General features: G+C 39.3%; 1 protein-coding gene across 4 annotated transcripts in view; it reads right to left on the minus strand.

Moving 5' to 3' along the window:
* NUP153 (nucleoporin 153) overlaps nucleotides 1–18,604 on the minus strand; it is a 75,342-nt gene extending 56,738 nt beyond the window's left edge. Inside the window, exons 1-3 of one of the 4 annotated variants that reach the window (XM_049884604.1) lie at nucleotides 17,957–18,043; nucleotides 15,143–15,269; nucleotides 1,172–1,397 (exon numbers count right to left, since the gene is read on the minus strand). In XM_049884604.1, coding sequence (XP_049740561.1) covers nucleotides 1,172–1,247 — 76 coding nt within the window. In that variant the 5' untranslated portion in view covers nucleotides 1,248–1,397; nucleotides 15,143–15,269; nucleotides 17,957–18,043. Of the gene's footprint in view, nucleotides 1–1,171; nucleotides 1,401–15,142; nucleotides 15,270–17,956 lie in introns of all 4 variants that reach the window. The other 3 variants (XM_049884595.1, XM_049884587.1, XM_049884578.1) reach the window with 3 other exon arrangements.
* Nucleotides 18,605–18,821: the final 217 nt, after the last annotated feature.

The raw sequence follows: 18,821 nt of genomic DNA on the forward strand, positions 1-18,821 counted from the left end.
ATTCATGAAAAATTCCATTTAAAAAATCTAATAGAATATCTAAATTGCTTTTACATATAAGAATTTATCACATATGTTCAAGTTAAGAGAACTCCTCGCTGAAGAGCAGAAGTCTGCTAGCTATACTGGCATTTAAACATTATAAATAGTTCAATTTCTCTGTAGCCGGGACTCCCTCTCTCTATATACAGACTGAAATTTTTTTAGGGTATGAAGTGTTCTAACTTTGTAGTGTATTATATCATAAAAAATGCTTTCTACTACATCAGCTTCTCCTCCAGGATAATAGTGATAAGGCAATTTTCTAGCTATTGGTAGACATCAGTTAAATCAAGTATATACAGAAATTATAGAGGAACAAGGAATCGAATATAATTCTATACAAAGTTATGCTGCTAGCAGCAATGCCAGTTTTTAGTACTTACAGGGCTCCCTCATCTCCCAAACCAGGCCCAAAGAAGGGCACCAGTATGCATAAGACTGAAGTCCATGTCCTCTATGTATAGATGTGTACACACACAGACACACATATATATAATGAAATGATAGAGTAATATTCCCAAATATACCATTATCTATGGGTTATATCAAATTTATTTAATAATGCAAATTCCACCAAAATATTATAAGTAGTTCTGAAAACGTTCAATGCTTTAAAATGAAGGTTCACTTAATTGCAAGATCAATGAAATAACCCAATAGTGCTTGCTGCAGAGGACAGGAGCCAACTGCAAGTTACACTACATCCAAATTCATGTGTTATGGGAGGCATGACCACAGAGTTCCACTGAAACAGTTAACATTTATATAGTGCTCACTTAGTGCTAGGATCTACGCAAAGCGTTTCAGACCTACTCTTTTCAAAACAACTTAGGAGGATACAGAAAATAGATTAATCATCTTGCCCAAAATCACATGACTACTGACTGGTGGTATGAAAATTCAAAACTAAAGTCTGACACCAGCACTTGTACACTTAACTGCCGTATTATATTGCCTTCCTTCAGAAACAAAAAGCTGACCAAAAAAAATCTCCAATTTGAACCTGATCAGCACTCTCTCCTGTATGGTTTATGTACTACCTGATTAGATTTAACATAGCCATGTAACATATTTAAAATTAGGACATGAAAGCCTATCATTCATAAGCAAATACCTGCATTCTACTCACCTTCTGTATTACTGACTGTTGGCTCAGGAGTCAGCCTCCCATCATTTACATTGGAGCTCTCCTCATCAGCATACATGAGATGGTCATCTTCTCTATTTTCTGGCCAATGTGGCACTTCACTTGTGTCTGTTGAGCAGCTGCATACACCTTCATTCTTGCTGAAATATCTCTGTAGCCATCCAGGCACAATATTCTTAACAGATTCTGTAACCCTGCTAAGAATGCCCTGCTGGGAGGGAAAAACACATAAGGCAGTTTTAGAAATTTATCTCTTAAATACAAAACAAAAAAATCTAATAGACAAATTGGTATACAGGTAGGTACAGGTGTATACACAGGCGAGAAAAGATACAAGTACCTATAAGCCCACAAAAAAACCAAACCCACTGCTGTCGAGTCGACTCCAACTCATAGCAGCCCTACAGGACAGAGCAGAACCGCCCAATAGGGTTTCCAAGGAGTGCTCGGTAGATTCGAACTGCCCACCTTCTGCTTAGCAGCCATAGCTCGTAATCACTGTGCCACCAGGGTTTCTGGTACGTGTAAATACAAGTGAGTGCAGGCACATATATTCATTGAGGACACAAATATGGATACTCCTCAGACATAATCAAATACCTTCCAAGGTTGATTTTCTGGGTTTGAAGGCTTAGAACCACAGTCTCATGAGACAACTCAATTGGCTTATCAGTGTTCACAAAAATCTTGCTCTTCATCCTAGTAAAGTGAGCAGCATCTGGGGTCTTAGAAACTTGTGAGCAGCCGTCTAAGCCACAACTATAGATCTCTATTTGTCAGGAGCAAAACAGTAAGAAGGTAGCCAAAAGCTCAGAGAAGAAACAAGTCTACACAAGCTACAACCTCATCTACCTTGAGACCAAAAGAACGAGGTGGTACCTGGTTACCACCACTGAATGTTCTGACGAGGGTCACGATACTTGGTCTTAGATAGAATGGCAGAAAAATCTGGAGAAATCAAATTCTTATTTAAAAAAAAAAAAAAAAAGCCAGACCAACTAGAACAGTAGAGAATAGAGGACTCCCTGAGACACTCTTTAAACCTAGAACCAAGCATATCACCTGAGATCACTTTTTAGTGAAACAGCAGAGTGGTATACAAAATAAAGGGTACTACCCATAAGATCGAGGCCCTACTTAAAGCCATCAGTTTGAGACCAAATGGTCAACAATTATTCAAAAGCAAAGATGAGGAGATAAGGGGACAGAGAAGCTAAAGTACTGCAAAGGAACAACCAGAGCACAATTAACAAGAATATCGACACTGTGTGATAAATGTAACTAATGTCACTGAACAATTTGTGTCAAATGGGAACCTAATTTGCTGTGTAAACGTTTACCAAAAACTCAATAAAACATTATTTTAAAAAAAAAACTCTACTTACAAAAGTCTATGCCAAGGAATAATGCAACTGTTCTCACCAAAGTTCAGTTAAAGATGACAATACTCTGTTAATTCACTTCTTTGAGTTAATGCTGACATAATGGTATTGCTCAAATTCTATAAATACTATGAAATGCCTACTTTTTTCTTTATTCCATATGCACACACCCATGAGCCAATAATAACCTCAAATGCCATATTATTCAAATCCTTACAAAACCTCAATAGGCCATCAAATAAGCAATAATCTTTTAGATTTAGAAATAAAGTACATACTAAAATGTTTCAATCTCAGAGAAAAGGTATCTATTTTAATTCCGGTATACTAAAAACAAACAGCTTCAAGTCTTCCCAAGCAGTTATTTTATGTTACATTCGAAGACAAAAGAAAAAAAATTTAGACAAATAGAAATTAAAAAAAAAAAAAGAGACAACTGATCCAACAAAATAACCTCAAAAATAATCTAAGATCTTTTTTTGATGGTGAAAATCTGAGGAATTACTTTTATCATGGCAACTTTTATAGGAAAAAAGAAATGTGATATAATCAACTATTAGAATTATTAACAGTTATTATAGTTTGCTATGTGCCAGGTACTGTTCTAAACAATTTAAACATATGATTCAAGTTAACCATGATAATAACATGAAGTTGGTCTGGATAAAAACAATAAAGTTAAGTAACTTGCCCAGGTAACAAACACAACTACTATGGTATACCCAGGAGAGAGTACAAGCATGGGCTTTAGGACTGGTACGATCTAGGGTCAAATTGAGTTCTTCCCTGCACTTTGATAAACCCCCCTATTTTTCCCTGATAGGAAATATAATGAAGATCAAATGAAATAATCTGACAGTACTTCACAATTTATAAAGCAAAAGAGAAGCATATACTGAAAAATGGTATTACTAACCAGGAAAAAACCTACTAGAAACAAATTGAGGGTGAGGTTATCAATTTTATGCAACAATTTTCTTCATAAAGTAGCACTGGCAAGATTTTAGAGAAACAGTCATGGAAGGGAAAAAATGACTTAACAGGGACACACACAAGTTAAAGTTAGGGCAGCCCACACGAAGCTGCACTGAAAGTAAACCCAAGGCAAAGAGGCCCTGAAAAATCCTGTCAGCAGAAAAGATGAAAGACAGCTCTGATAAGAGGCACTTGAGAAATAGTATTTTCCTTATTATTTGAAAAGGGATAAGTAACAACTCAGAAAGTATCTAGTTACTTTTCCATGTATTCTCCAAACAGAAAATTTCAGCACATCTGCAATGTAAGCTTTCCAGTAAACCCATGAAGTAATAACCCAATACTCACTATTGAAAAACACAAAATTCACTGTTCCCCTTTTCTATGCTAATGCTACACACTATTAGTTACTCTGTGGAAAAAATTACACACCTGCATTCAAGACTTAAAAAAAAAAATACAATACTAGTTGTTTGTCCCTTCTCAAATGTATAATACGGTTTAATTTAAAAACTGTAAAACTTTGAAAAAAGTAAAACACATACTTAATGAGATAATAAGCTAGCTAAAACAATGCAGCAAGAATTTAGTGCAGAATAATCTTTTGTAAACTTCCTTTAAGGTGTTTAGCACCACAGAGCCCTGTGATGTTTATTTCTACTACAGGCCCATGCATAGATATCAGATACGAGGCTTCAGTGTTATTAAGTAGAAGAAAAGATACTCATCAAAGGAGGCAAGTAAAACACAACTTAAAATTAACACCACAGTTACCCGAAGGCCACCTGTATACCATACTTAACCAAAGGTCACTTATATGGCAGTTAGATATCTTGCAAAAAAAAAAACAAAAACCAGGAAATACAATTGAACACTCAAATGGCTATCACAAAGTTCATGGAGTTTCCTGAAAGGCCTTCTCTTTTCTAAACTAAAATTTAGTCAGTTTACCTAATCTCAACCCACACTAGCTTAGACAAGACAATCGGAGTGAGACACAAGACTTACTAGTGGCACAATGAATGAGAGCAATAAAAGTTAGACAGTAAAAGGAGATAGATTATAAAACTGACCTGAACATTAAAAAAAAGCTCAAAAGCCTGGAACCATTATGAAAGCACAAACATCCCTACACTTCAGTAGCCAAATATATCTTTGTAGGTTAAATGATCCTAAGTCATGACGAAAAAGTTAAATTAAGCTCAGTATACTCTAGCAGTTCCCTATACCAGTGTAGTATCTGTACCATTTATAACATCTTCCTTCGCAGGCTGTACTAATAATGGAAACTCAGCAAGTACAGTCTAGGCAGCTTTTTTGATAAGCCCTTTGGATCAGATCCATCAAATCAATCCAATTCAATTGATATGTTCCAATTCTCTTCTGACACCAACTGCTCACTGGTAGTACTTCTTTCCACCAGAGCTAGGTCAGAGCTCACAAATTAAAAGGGCATAGTTCTCCAGTGTGCCTTTTAGACTTAAAAGGGCTAAGTTTGCCCAAGACGCCAGATGCCAGTCACAAGCTTGGAGGTACTCATGACACCCTCACTTTTGACCTCCTGGCTACAAATTCAGGCTTTCCCCCTACCCCCTCAGGAAGCCAGCCATATCCTGGTGGTCTCCCACTGCTCCCTCAGGTTCGATAATTCACCAGAGGGACTCACAAAACTCAGGAAAGCTCTACACTTACAATTATAGTTTTATTACAGCAAAAAGGATACAAAAGAGGTGAATGGCGAGGTCTGGGAGGGTTCCCAATGCAGAGCTTCCATGTCCCCAAAACAGATGCACTACCCTCCCATGGGAGTGCCCGTGTTGCACAGTTAAGCACTAAACTACTAGCTGAAAGGTTAGCTGTTTGAAACCACCCAGAAGCATCTCAGAAGACAGGGCTGGCAATCTGCTTCTGAAAGATCACAGCCTTGAAAACCCTATGGGGCAGTTCTACTCTGCACATGTGTGGTCATCATAAGTCAGAATCGAATCTAAGGCAACTAACAACAACCGCCCTCCCATTTGCATAAATGTCTATCACCAACCACGAAGCCCATGGAGCCTCCATGTCCAAATCCATTATTGAGGCCTCCTTTGTAGGCAGATTGATTGAACCACTGCCCCGTGTGGCTGAACTCAACTTCTGGCCCTTCCCTGTCCCCTAAGGTTGGGCTGATACCAAGTGGTGTGTCACCTCCTAAGCATAAATTGTCAGGTCTGGAGCCTTCTTAGATAACAAAGACAAATTACTGGGGGAAACTTAAAGGCTTTAGAGGTTCTCTCTCAGGAACCAAAGATAAAGACCAAATTCTTTGGGTAAAGTTAATTATAAACCCTATACCCTCCCAAGTGATTCTGATGTATTACTAGAGTTTGAGACCACTGCTCTAGTTAAACAGATTAGGAAATTTAATACACTTTAGGAAAAAGTCCATCTGAATCAGGTGTATAAAACTGTGCATACTTAAAAGGCTTAAGCTTCAGTTGTCTGGAAAACATATGCATGCAGAACACTATCCAGAAAAAAATTAATACAAAAAAAAAATTCTAAAATGAATCAGAAAAACAAATCCTACAGTAACTGTTATGATTGAATTGTGTCCCCCTAAAAGATGCTAAAGTCCTAACTCTTATGCTTGTGAATGTGATCCTGTTTGGAAATACGATTTTCTTTGAAGATATTATCAGTTTAGTAAAGGAAGTCACACTGGAGTAGGATAGGTCCTAATCCCTTCTGAGTGATGTCTTATAAAAGAGGAAAGAGACAGGGTCACAGTGGGGGGAAGACAGACTCTATGTGAAAAAAAAAAAAAAATTTGTGAAGACACATCTAAAAGCCAAGAACACCAAGGAACACCTACAGCCACCAGAAGCTAGAAGAGACAAGGAAGGATCTTCCTCTGGAGCTTTCTGAGAGCAGGGCCCAGCCAACACCTTGAATTTGGACACAGCCTCCAGAACTGTGAGAGAATGTATTTCTGTGGTTTTAAACTACCTATTTTGTGGCTTACCACAGTCCTAGGAAACTAAGACAGTAACCATATTGGACTATGCTGAGTATAATGCTGCTGACAGAATTATTTTCTATATTTCTCATGCATCTTAGTTATCTAGTGCTGCTATAACAGAAATACCACAAGTGGATGCCTTTAACAAACAAATTTATTATCTCACAGTTCAGGAGGCTAGAAGTCTGAATTCAGGGTGCTGACTCTAAGAGAAGGCTTTCTCTATCAGCTATGGAGGAAGTTCTTGTTTCTCTGAGTTTCTTGCCTCTTTGAAGTTCTGCTCCTGAGCAATCTTCACCAACCTTTCCCCATCTCTGCTCTCTGGTTTAATCTCTTTTATATCTCAAAAGAGAATGACTCAAGATACACCCTACACTAATCTTATCTCATTAACATAAGAGAGAAAACCCATTCCCAAACGGGATTACAGCCACAGGCATAAAAAAAAATCCATCGCCCGTCCTCGTTCTCCAGTAGATTTGGACTCATAGCGACCCTATCAGACAGAGTGGAACTGCCCCATAGAGTTTCCAAGGAGCTCGAGGTTAGGATTTACAACACACGTTTTGGGGGGACACAATTTAGTTCACAACACCATGTTCCAAAAACTTTAGCCATGCTTTTTACCTATGCTATTATGTCTTATTTTTCTTTAAATCCACTCACTTTTCTTATAAATTTAGTGTTTTCTTACATGATGAAGTCTATAAAATCACAGATTTGTTGCTGTGCTAGTATCCACTTAGCCCTCCTTCACCCCATTCTTGGTAGGCTGTCCATGGACTGCATCACCAAACTGGCATCTTGGAAAAGGTCTTTCTTCCTGTGCTCCCTCCCAGCTTAAGTGTCCCATCTCTAAAACAACACCTCCAGCCAGACGGCCCCACCTCCACTCCAGTTACATCATTTCTCCCCTTTATCCCTCCAGTCCTATGGATAGTAGCAACTCTCGCTATTTCGAGTCTCTGAGCTTCTTGATATCCCTATTTAAGATGTTGCGAACTACTTCCTGCTGGGATCCTAACTGATAACAGCAATGCTAGTTTTCAAACTTCTTTCTAATTAACATGAAAGTTTTAAAGTTAGCGTAACAATGTAAAAGACCTATACAAAGAAAATTACAAGACACTACTGCAAGAAACCAAAAGAGACCTACATTAAGTGGAAAAACATACCTTGCTCATGGATAGGAAGACTTAACATTGTAAAAATGTCTGTTCTACCAAAAGCCATCTACAGATACAACGTAATTCTGATCCAAATTCCAACAAAATTTTTTAATGAGATGGAGAAACAAATCACCAACTTCATATGGAAGGGGAAAGGGGCCCCAGAAAAGTAAAGCATTACTGAAAATGAAGAACAAAGTGGGAGGCCTCACTCTACCAGATTTTATAACCTATTATACAGCCACAGTAGTCAAAACAGCCTGGTACTGGTACAATAACAGATACACAGACCAGTGGAACCAAACTGAGAATCCAGACATAAATCCATCCACATATGAGCAGCTGATATTTGATAAAGGGCCCAAATCAGTTAAATGGGGAAAAGACAGTCTCTTTTTAACAAATGGTGCTGGCATGACTGGATATCCATCTGCAAAAAAATGAAACAAGACCCATACCTCACACCATGCACAAAAGCAAACTCATAATGGATCAAAGACTTAAATATAAGATCTAGAACGATAAAGGTCATAGAAGAAAAAATAGGGACAACACTAGGAGCCCTAATACATGGCATAAATAGTATATAAAGCATTCCAAAGACTTCACCGAAAGAGTGAAAAGGTTACCTATAGACTGGGAGAAAGTTTTTGGCTATGACAATTCCAATTAGCATCTGAGCTCTAAAATCTACACAATACTGCAAAAACTCAACAAAAAAGGGCAAATAACCCAATTAAAAAATGGGCAAAGGATATGAACAGGCTCTTCACCAAAAAAGACACTCAGGCAGCTGACAGATACATAAGGAAATGTTCACGATCATTAGCCATTACAGAAATGCAAATCAAAACTACAATGAGATACCATCTCACCCCAACAAGGCTGGCATTAATCCAAAAAACACAAAATAATAAATGTTGGAGAGGTTGTGGAGAGATTGGAACACTTATACACTGCTGGTAGGAATGTAAAATGGCATAGCCACTGTGGAAATCAATTTGGTACTTCCTTAAAAAGCTAGAAATAGAACTACCATACAATCCAGCAATTCCACTCCTTGGAATATATCCTAGAGAAATAAGAGCCTTCACATGAGCAGATATATGCATACCCACGTTCACTACAGCACTGTTTACAACAGCAAAAAGATGGAAGCAACCAAGGTGCCCATCAATAGATGACTGGATAAATAAATTAAAAGTTAGCCTATGGTCTGTTACGTTCATCTTCTTTATCAACAATGAAAGAAATGTGTGACGCTTGAAGAAGCACCCATATTACTCAAAAGTTACAATCAACCTTTATTTCTGTAAAAAGAGCCATGAATGGACCAGAAAAAGGGCTTTATCCTTGTGAATATTTCAGAATCTATGCTACCTCATGGGTAGCACTGCTATTCTTCATTCAATTCATCCATAAATATTTACTGATCACATACTACATTTTAGGCACTGAGCACTGGCAACACATCAGTTCCTATCCTCTTGGAGCTTTTATTCTAGTCAGAGAGTCAAACAAAAAGCAAACAAGTAAATATAACATGTAACATATAAACACATAATATGGTGATTAAGTACTGCAGACAAAAACAGAATAGAGAACCATGATGGGAGAGGTATTTTATGTAAGCAAAGACCTAAAGAAAGTGAGAATGAGTCATGCAAATTCCTAGTAGAGAAGTATGACGGACTGAGGCAATAGAAAGTACAAACCCCAAATACAGGAGTATCCTTGGCATGTGTTGTCCAAGCTTCTGATAACCTTATTAATAAAAACAAAACAACCTAACAAACCTTAAACAACTATTCAAATGTCCTGAAATTCTCCTTTGATCATATATGTGTGTGTATATATATACATGTAATCTTTTGTTTTACCACTTACATATCTAGCTACTGTAACAGGACTAAAATAGTGGTTCTCAAAGTGTAGTCCTCAGACCAGCAGCACTGGTGTCACCTATAAAGTTTCTATGAATGCAAATCATTTGTTTTAACAAGCTCTCAAGGTGATTTTTAAGCAAATTAACGTTTGAGAACCACTGTACTAAAACAATCTAAAACTTATTGACACCTTATCCCAATTAAAACCAGTTTCTGTGGACTCACAGCAGCCCCATGTGTGTCAGAATAGAACTGTGCCCCATAGGGTTTTCAATGGCTGATTTTTTGGAAGCATATCACCAGGTCTTTCTTCCCTAGGAGGCACCTCTGGGTGGACTCAAACCTTCAACCTTTCCGTTAGCAGGCAAGCGTGTCAACCTTTGTGCCACCCAGAGACTCCTATTCCAACTAATGCCTTAGTAAAATTTTTTATTTTATATGGGTAACTATAACATAACAAAATTTTACCTAAAAAAAAAAAAAAAAACTGTCTATTAATTACATCATACCATACCAACCCACTGCTGTCGAGTTGATTCCGACTCATAGCGACCCTACAGGACAGAGTAGAACTGCCCCATGGAGTTTCCAAGGAGCACCTGGTGGACTCGAACTGCTAACCCCTTGGTTAGCAGCTGTAGCACTTAACCACTACGCCACCAGGGTTTCCACCATTATATCAGTTTTTATAAATATCTACTTTATAATAACAACTGTGAAAATCAAACCAAAAATAAACATCAAAGTCTACCTTTGAGTTTATTTTATTTCCAGTGTTAATGAATTACACAGAATATGTATTCATTCATAGTAAATAACCAACCACCAGACGTTAATTAGAATTTTAAAAAACTGCTAGGGAAAAGAAATCTCCTGATTATGCACAGAACTAGATACAGAATGTCAAGAGTTAAGGGACCCTGACTAACCATCAAACTGATCTGGAAAGTACCTCCCTGTCCACCAATTTTTAAAAAGAGTGTTGAAAGACCAAAGATAAACTACAGCCATCAAAGGGAAACTGAAAAAGTGTGAAGGAAGCTAGAATAGAAGAAAAATGGTGTTCTTATGGAAGAAAAGTTTCCTTTAACCGTATTACCAAAGCCCAAACATAACCCACCTGTCTTTTTAGGAGTTCTTGAGAGAAGAGTCCGTCAGGTCTTTACAGGAATAGGGTAAACCAGCTTCCTGCAAGAACCTCAGGAAAGAATGCTTCATGATAAAAACACAGGAGGGGGAAACAGAGATACTTTGGGTCAAGGTCTACTAAACAAACAAAAAATACCAAGCCCATTGCCATCAAGTCAATTCCACGTGCTACAGAGTAGAACCGTGTTCCACAGGGTGTTCTTGGCTGTATGTAGTCTTTCCAGAAGCAGGTTGCCAGGCCTTTTGTCTGTGGTGCTGCTAACCTTTAGGTAGTAGAAGAGCACAAATGCGTGTGCCTGAGGGACATTCCCAAAGTCTACTAGGGAATGAATACCCCAAGTCCTGCTTACCAGATGAACTTCCTCCCTATTCTTTAGAGGCTTCAGAGGTAAGCATAACTGCCACCATTATAACTTGATGTAAGTTCTCCTACAGAAAACCTCTGATCCTCCAAGTCTGGGACAGCCACTCATTAACATGCACCAAGAGTACCCTGTATTTCCCACAGCATGGTAATGTGTCAAATAGGATGGTAATCCCAACTTGTCCACTAAGGCATCACCTCTGTTAAGGCAGGGACTTGGTCTGCACAACGCACAGAATTAGCTGTGCGTGTGTTTAATTTATCAACAGTTGTACTCCTCAACCAACATCTTATTCCCATATATAATTATTCTGTGACAACAGTTTCCAAAAGGGGTACTGATTGCTAGAATTCAAAATTTAGTAATATATTTACTTGGTATAATAGTTTGACCTTAAGCAAATACATTTTTGTTGTCTCACTAATACCCTTCCCCAAAATAACAACTTGTAAAGCTATCCAAGAGCAAGAAGTTAAGCCATCCTCTCGAATTATAAATAACACAAAACAAACTAAATGAAGAGAAGCAGAAATGTAGCCAACAAAAGCAAAACTAATGAGGCTTAGAAAAATCAACAAAATAAATGGCATTAAAATCTTAAAACTATTCCCTGTAGCCCTAAAGCAAAGTCTACACTAGATAAATCATAAGTAATGAAGTTAAATTCAAGGATTAAGGGAGAAGATTTAAACTTGAACTGGTTTAATCAACTGAGATCTCTCTCTCCAAGAACTAAGAGTAAATTAAATCATATGTCAAAAATGCTGATATTTAGAATGGTTAAATACACAATTGGGGGGCCAGAAGTAAATTCTATTCAATACTACACACATATCAAGTACATTCAGTGTTTAAGGCTCTGTGAATACACTAGCTTTAAAAATTACATTTAATCTGAGTTCAAGAATTAATGAAATAAGGCTGTGGTGGGTGAGGGGAAAGCGGTTCTTCTACAATACTAACTCAGACTTATTTGTAATTAAAAATACATTCTTTTCCTATAAACATTTTACCAATTTGTAATCTCGGAATAACCAGACATCTTTCCAATATGGCCAACTTCCTTTCCTTCTTCATATACAAAATTCTCTATTTCTATCAGCAATTTTTTGACTTAGTTCAGTTCTGTTCAATTCCGTTTTCTTTACATTATCCTGCATTAAATTCAGGTTATAAAATCTCCTTCCTCAAATAATTTCACTAAACATCTAACCATAAATATCAAACACAGTCCAGCTTCAGTTTTAAGGTCCTGGGGCCCTATTCTCCCAGAATACACTGCTCTTTTGATTTCTATCTGCTCTTTTGATTGCCTTTATTTCACTGAGGCCTGTCACTGACCTGGTACCTTAGTTTTCTCCCAGGGTTCTGTGCACATTCTCCTTACCCACTCATCTCTCATGTCACTAGGCTCTCCTTTCCAAACTTTTTTCAAAGTCTTACTTCATATAGTTTCCCTAATCAGTTTTCTCCCTTGCTCCCTTCAACCCCAAGTGAAGAAATGCAAGGGCAAAGAAGCCGCGACTATAGCTAAAACTTAAAGAATACCCAATTATAAAAACATTAGAAACACTAAATAGTAAAAAACTAGATGTCACTCTAACCTTTCAATTATTTATGGTTTTTAATACGTCCAGTCTAACATTACTTATTTTAACAATGCATTTCTATTAACTTTAGCCTTTGGTTATTTACACGAGAGAAAAAAGGTAATGAAGGATTCAAATTCTAAAGCATTTATACTGAATCTAGTTTCAATAACCTGAATTTAACCTCTAAATCTAAGCTATTATGTTATCTTTTACAAGCTACAAGTCATTCAGCAGTCAAGCTTTCCCTATCCACCCAGTCCAAGCCCTTCTAAGCACTTAACATCTACACTTTTCACTTCCTTTCACAACTTCAAGAGAACAAGCCAAGAACATGAACATAAAAATTTTCCCAGTTAAACAATTAAAAGCCTACAATCGGTCACAAATTTCAACCTTTCTGCCACAAATGCAGTAAAGAAACACGACCTTAGTCTTCATTTCCAGTTACCCATTCTATAGCAGTAGTGTTAACAGATAATAGTGATCAAACACAGATAAGGAGTCCCTGAAACATTTTTCAAACTACCCATACAAGACTCCAAAAAAGCTCAAAGCAGTTTAACCAACTACAAATTACCTATAAAATATATTACATTTTTAACAATGTTTGAAAATGTTGGCTAGATTTTACCTCTTAAATCACACTACGAAAAAGATAAGCAAATAAGACAAGCAAACTGAAATGCCGTCCTATTTCTGACAGTAAACACAGTAAATGAGAATGATTATAACAAAGTATGTATCTGGTGGCAAGGCCGTAAACCTGGATTTCCAACACAGTAGATTTAAAAAAAAAAATTACTACATGTGGACAAGGAAGAAAAAATACATATATATATATATATGTATGTATGTATATATAACCACCAAAAAAATCAAACTCACTGCCGTAGAGTTGATTCTGACTCATAGCGACCGTTTAAGACAGAGCAGAACTGCCCCATAGTTTCCAGGGAGCGCCTGGCGGATCTGAACCGCCAACCTCTTGGTTAGCAGCCGTAGCACTTAACCACTATGCCACCAGGGCTTCTGTACGTGTATATATACATAAATAAATAAATAACCATGACCAAAAGCTAAGTATCTACAAATAAAAATTTTTTTGAAAATACAAAGTCATTACAATATTTTCAATTGTAATATATTCTGTTCCTGATGAATATGACTTACATTAGTGACACTGGACCAAAGTCTTCATTTTACTTCCAACTAGTACATAACTACCTCACCAAGGGACTTTCCAGGAAATGGAAACAATTCTTGGATATTTTCATGCCATTTAATTATTAGAAAAATTGCTAAGTAAACTGACAAAATATGAGGGCTTCTCATCACAAACAAAAAACCTACTTTGCATTACACAATACATGGGTTTTTTCCCCCCATCTACTTAATGACTGGCATTTTGATGAGGAAAATACCTTAATAAACAAGCACTTAACGGGACAGTAATAATTCAAAGTTTGGCCTCTTTATTCCGTAAACAAAGTCCTTAAATCAAAGATGGGCCTCCATAAAAAAAAAAAAAACTTTACTAAGAGGCAGCAAAACTCCAGAAACAATTTAAAGGCATTTAAATCAAATAGTTCTATTTAATCACAATTTTAAATGAGCTCTCACTATATATGCCAGGCCCTGTTATAAGAGCTTTACTGATATTATCTCATTTAACCTTCACAATTTCCACTTTACGGATGAGTAAATTAAGTAGATAGGATTTAAATAGCTTGTTCAATAAAAGCAGAACAGGGATTCAAACCCAGGTGGTCTGACTCCTTTATAGTACAATATTTTCCTTATCTACTATTTCCGTTTCTATCTCAACTGGCAGTATTAAACATCTAGAATAACGGGGGGGAAAAAAAAGACAAAATAAAAATCAAAACTACTTAGTAACTTCTGGAATAAGTTAAATATTCAACCTCTAAATATCTCTTCAAAACAGAGAACGCTCTAGCATCAGGTAACGGGCAAGACTTATTTTGGACAAATCTATCATATAGAAGCTACCAAAACAAATTAACTACATTATATAAACGGGCTCAGGAGACCATGGTCTATGGGCCAAATTTAGCCCTCAACCGGTTTTCATACAGACCTTGGGTTGAGTGGTTTTACATTTTTAAAAGGGTTATAAAAACAAAACAACAACTGTGCGACAGGCTATATGGTCGCAGAGCCTAAAATATTTACTATCTGGCCCTTCTCAAAAAAAAAAGTTGGCTGACCCCTGATCTAAGCTACTGGTTTCCCTCTTTAAAAAAAAAAAAAAAAAAAAGCTAAATACAGCAACTGACTTATAAGACACGACTGTATCAATGAGGATAAAATGGATAGATTCCCTTAGCTCCAAACCAGAAGACAAAACCTCTGAAGCATAACCCCCACCCGCCCCACCAAAAAAGGGCAAAAATAAGTAGCTCCCTCTCACCAGGAGGTGGCAGCAGATTCTTCAAGAGGCAAGGTTCTGGTTTGCCCACTGGCTCAAGTTTTTTGTGGTGGCTATTAAGAAAAGCAGCTTGACCTCTCCACAGAGCTGACTTTCTGGGACTGATAATCTGCACAAAAAGGAAATGGGAAAGGAGACTGAACAGGTGACAAGAACTAATCACATCCTCTTTAGTGACCTGTTCACTCCCACAGTGAAAAATGACACCATTTCCTAAATGTAGCTGGGTTAAGGGGTTGGGGGTGGGGGAGAAAGCGAATGAAAATGATCAGCTTACATTATTCAAGGCTGTACTTTTGCTTTTACAATTTTTAAGAGTTACTACCCTCCTGTTAGTTGACAAAGACAATGGATTTCTGTCTTTGCAACTTTAAGCAAGATGACATTTTAAAGATGAGAAGGTGAAAAGAAAAAAATGCTAGCCTTTAAGTATTTCCCAGCAGAGCTAAACCAGAAGTCAAAACAGGAAATTACAAGTCAATTTAACACATGCAAGAGTCTCAGGTACTGTCTGACTACACTAGCTAATTGGCCTGACAAGCAATGGCAAACAGCCATTAACTAACAGTGCCAGGCCTCTCATTCTGGTTCCAACACTCTACTACATAATGAAAAACTTCATTCCTGCTCAGAAACCCTGGGTCACTTAAATAACATTAGTACAAAACATGCCATGTCATGAAGCGCCTCGATATTCATGATGACTCAGCAACTGCTGCAAAACATCCAATTTGACAGCTTAGGGTAGAATACAGCAAGCAGGTAGTTCACAAAAGTTTCAGTAAAGACTAAGGAAAAGCCCTTAATATAAGATTAAAAAACAGATAAACCAGAAAGCACTCTTCTGTATATACCTGAATACTTTTCTTTGGTAGTTCCTGCCAGTATTAAATAAAACATGTAGTGTTGATCAAGAAATCTCAAAACATCTTTAATCCCAATTCAAAAGCTAAAAATACATATATATTTTTTAAATAAATCAAGCAGCTGGGGCAAGAAGCTTAAAGTATTTTAGATAGGGAGCAATGATAATTTACGAAAATTTAAAACTTAAAAACTATACAGCCTGAAATCGTATCAATTCTAGGGCAGTTTAGATCACAGGCATTCTGTTAAGACATTATTTCCTCAAAATTAGATTCTTATCTAAGTAAATTTAAAAATAAACTGTGATTACAACTTTCGCTGCCTGGAATATATTAACTCCCTTCTAAACTCTGTCCAAACTTTTTATTCATCTGTATTGAAAACGTTTTTCTATGTGTAGTAATTTTCTTTTAAGCAAATCGTAGAAAGCACTGAGATATTCTATAGGAGAAACAGAAAGCATGTATGTCTTTCATTCTACAAAAGAGGCTTAAGTTAAATGGTCAAGGCTTGTGACCTGAATTCTAGCATTAAATCTGCCTACAAGTACCTGTTCCTCACAAAGCCATGTGAAAACGAGGCACTTTCTGTACATATCCGTGGAAAAACTAGCAGGAGATAATAGTAATGCCAAGCCTTCTGACTATTAGAGACCTACTTGGTATAATACATAATCCACAATTTTTACTTTCAAAAGTTCTCCTCAAATCTGTACTTAATGATACAATTTAACACCACCAACAAACATGTTAAAGTGTTCATTATTATCATGCAAAATAAAGCAATCTAGGAAGTCTACCTGACTGTATGCAACAAGTTATTACACCCTTTTGCTATACTTTTGTTTCTAACAAGTTTAAGACACACACTTCCCACCTTAGTGTCAATCAGTTTTATAAGTGGCTTTATTAAAATAGGTATTTGGTATTTTCTGCTCTACCATCCGCCAACACACAAATAACATTTAAAAATGGAATTTTCTCAGAAACGAATGTCTCATTTATACTTAGGCTAAACTCCTTATAATTTTTAACACCCAGGAGTGTACACGGTGATTAAATTATAAGACCACAAACATTCCTAGAGCGTCAAAAGTCCTTAAACTTTTAGAACACGCCCCATAATATTAAAATATTTTGTGTATGAGATCAGAAATGGAATCCTGGTCAACTGTGGAGAATGGCCAATTCTAGTTTCCAAAGTAAAAGGAGGAAGAAAAAAAAAAGAGACAGGTGGGGAGGGAAGAGCCGCGCAGCGCAGAAAATACGTAAGGGTGGAGAGGGACTTTCAAAATGCCCCAGTGCCACGGTTAACTATATCCCGGTTAAGAAAAAAAAGTTGAGCGAATGCTCTCAGATTGAGGACGGACAAGGGCGGCGGAGACGGAGAATTAATCAATCGGCTGAGAGTATATTATTCCATTTTCCGTGTAACAGCGCCCCCCAGTCTCCCGTGAGTCCAAGAAGCCGATTCCTCGGAGCAGCCCCCTCCCCACACACTGAACCGCGGGAGACTAGAAAACGCACAGCCCGCGTAATGGGCTCCGGCCGCATCTTTTCCTTTCTCCCTCGAGAGGCTGTGAGTAATACCTCCAAATCCCCAATCCCCGCCAAAAAAAAGAAAGAAACGCGCGCACCGTGGGCCTAGAATTTCTTTTCCCGCCCTGAGCCTGCCGGGGAAGCCCCTGACCCAGAGACTATGCGAGAGGCGGCCCAAGCCACACATGTGCGCCGCACGGCTGGGCCTGTCTCAGCCCACTTCCCGTCGCCACCCCAGCGGCCTGAGCTCCCGCCGCCTCAATCGGGCCTTCCTCCGGCCCTCCCATCCGATCCACGTGCGGCGGGTGTGGGGAGCCAGAGCCCCGCACTGCCTGACCCCTCTCGCCCAGCCCCCGACCCGTTAGGCCACCGCGGCGTCGGGGTTCCGTACCTGGTGCTGTTGTCGCCCCTGCGCGTAAGGCTTAATTGGCCCCTGGTGACAACGCCGCGTCCGGATCTTGCCACCGCCGCCGCCGCCCCCTCCTATTCCTCCGGCTCCCGAGGCCATGGTGGAGCCTCCGCTGCTTCCCGCTCCGCGGCGGGTAAGGGGGGCGGGAGAGGCAGAGGCGACGGCCTTAGAGCCCCCCCCGCCCGGTCCCGGCCCAAAAGTCCGCCCGCGCTACCCACACGGTGGGACACAGGCACACCAGGGACCTCGAGGTTGCGAGCAGGAGGGGAGAGAGGGTGCGCGCTGGCAGAGGGGGAGGGGGTGGCGGCGGCGGAGGCCGAGGAGCTGGCTCCGGTCCGGCAGCCTTCCGCGGTCCCCCGCCTCTGTGTATGTCACGGTCTCTATGGAGATCTTCCGCAGAGGACAGTGCGAGCGGCTCCGGGCGCTGCTGAGGCCTAACTCGACCGCCGGCTGGTAGGGGATCTTCTTCCGTCGCTCTAGCCGTCGCTGCCGCAGCTGAAGCCGCCGGCGCCGCCCGCCTACCCCTCCCCTCTGCGCACAGCGCCCGCCCTGCCGTCGTCGTCCCTGCAGTCGCCGCCGCTGTTGCGCCTATTGCCGCTGCTAAGGCCGCCGCGGTCGCGAGCCAGGACACCGTCACTCGTTAGCGCCCGACGCCTATGCATCATCTCGCTGCGACCTGCGAGGGGAGGAGGAAGGAAGAGCTCTACGAGCCCGCGCTCTCGGCCGCGCGGTGCGCTGGGTAACGTAGTTCAGGAGGAGCACGTGAGTTCTGGCAAAGGAAGGCGCGGGGTGGTGGATCCGCCGAGCGCCGCAGAGGCACTGAGCGGGCGGTTACGTTCGTTTTCCT

Source organism: Elephas maximus, chromosome 1 (genome assembly GCF_024166365.1).
Source record: "Elephas maximus indicus isolate mEleMax1 chromosome 1, mEleMax1 primary haplotype, whole genome shotgun sequence".
Taxonomy (NCBI): domain Eukaryota; kingdom Metazoa; phylum Chordata; class Mammalia; order Proboscidea; family Elephantidae; genus Elephas; species Elephas maximus.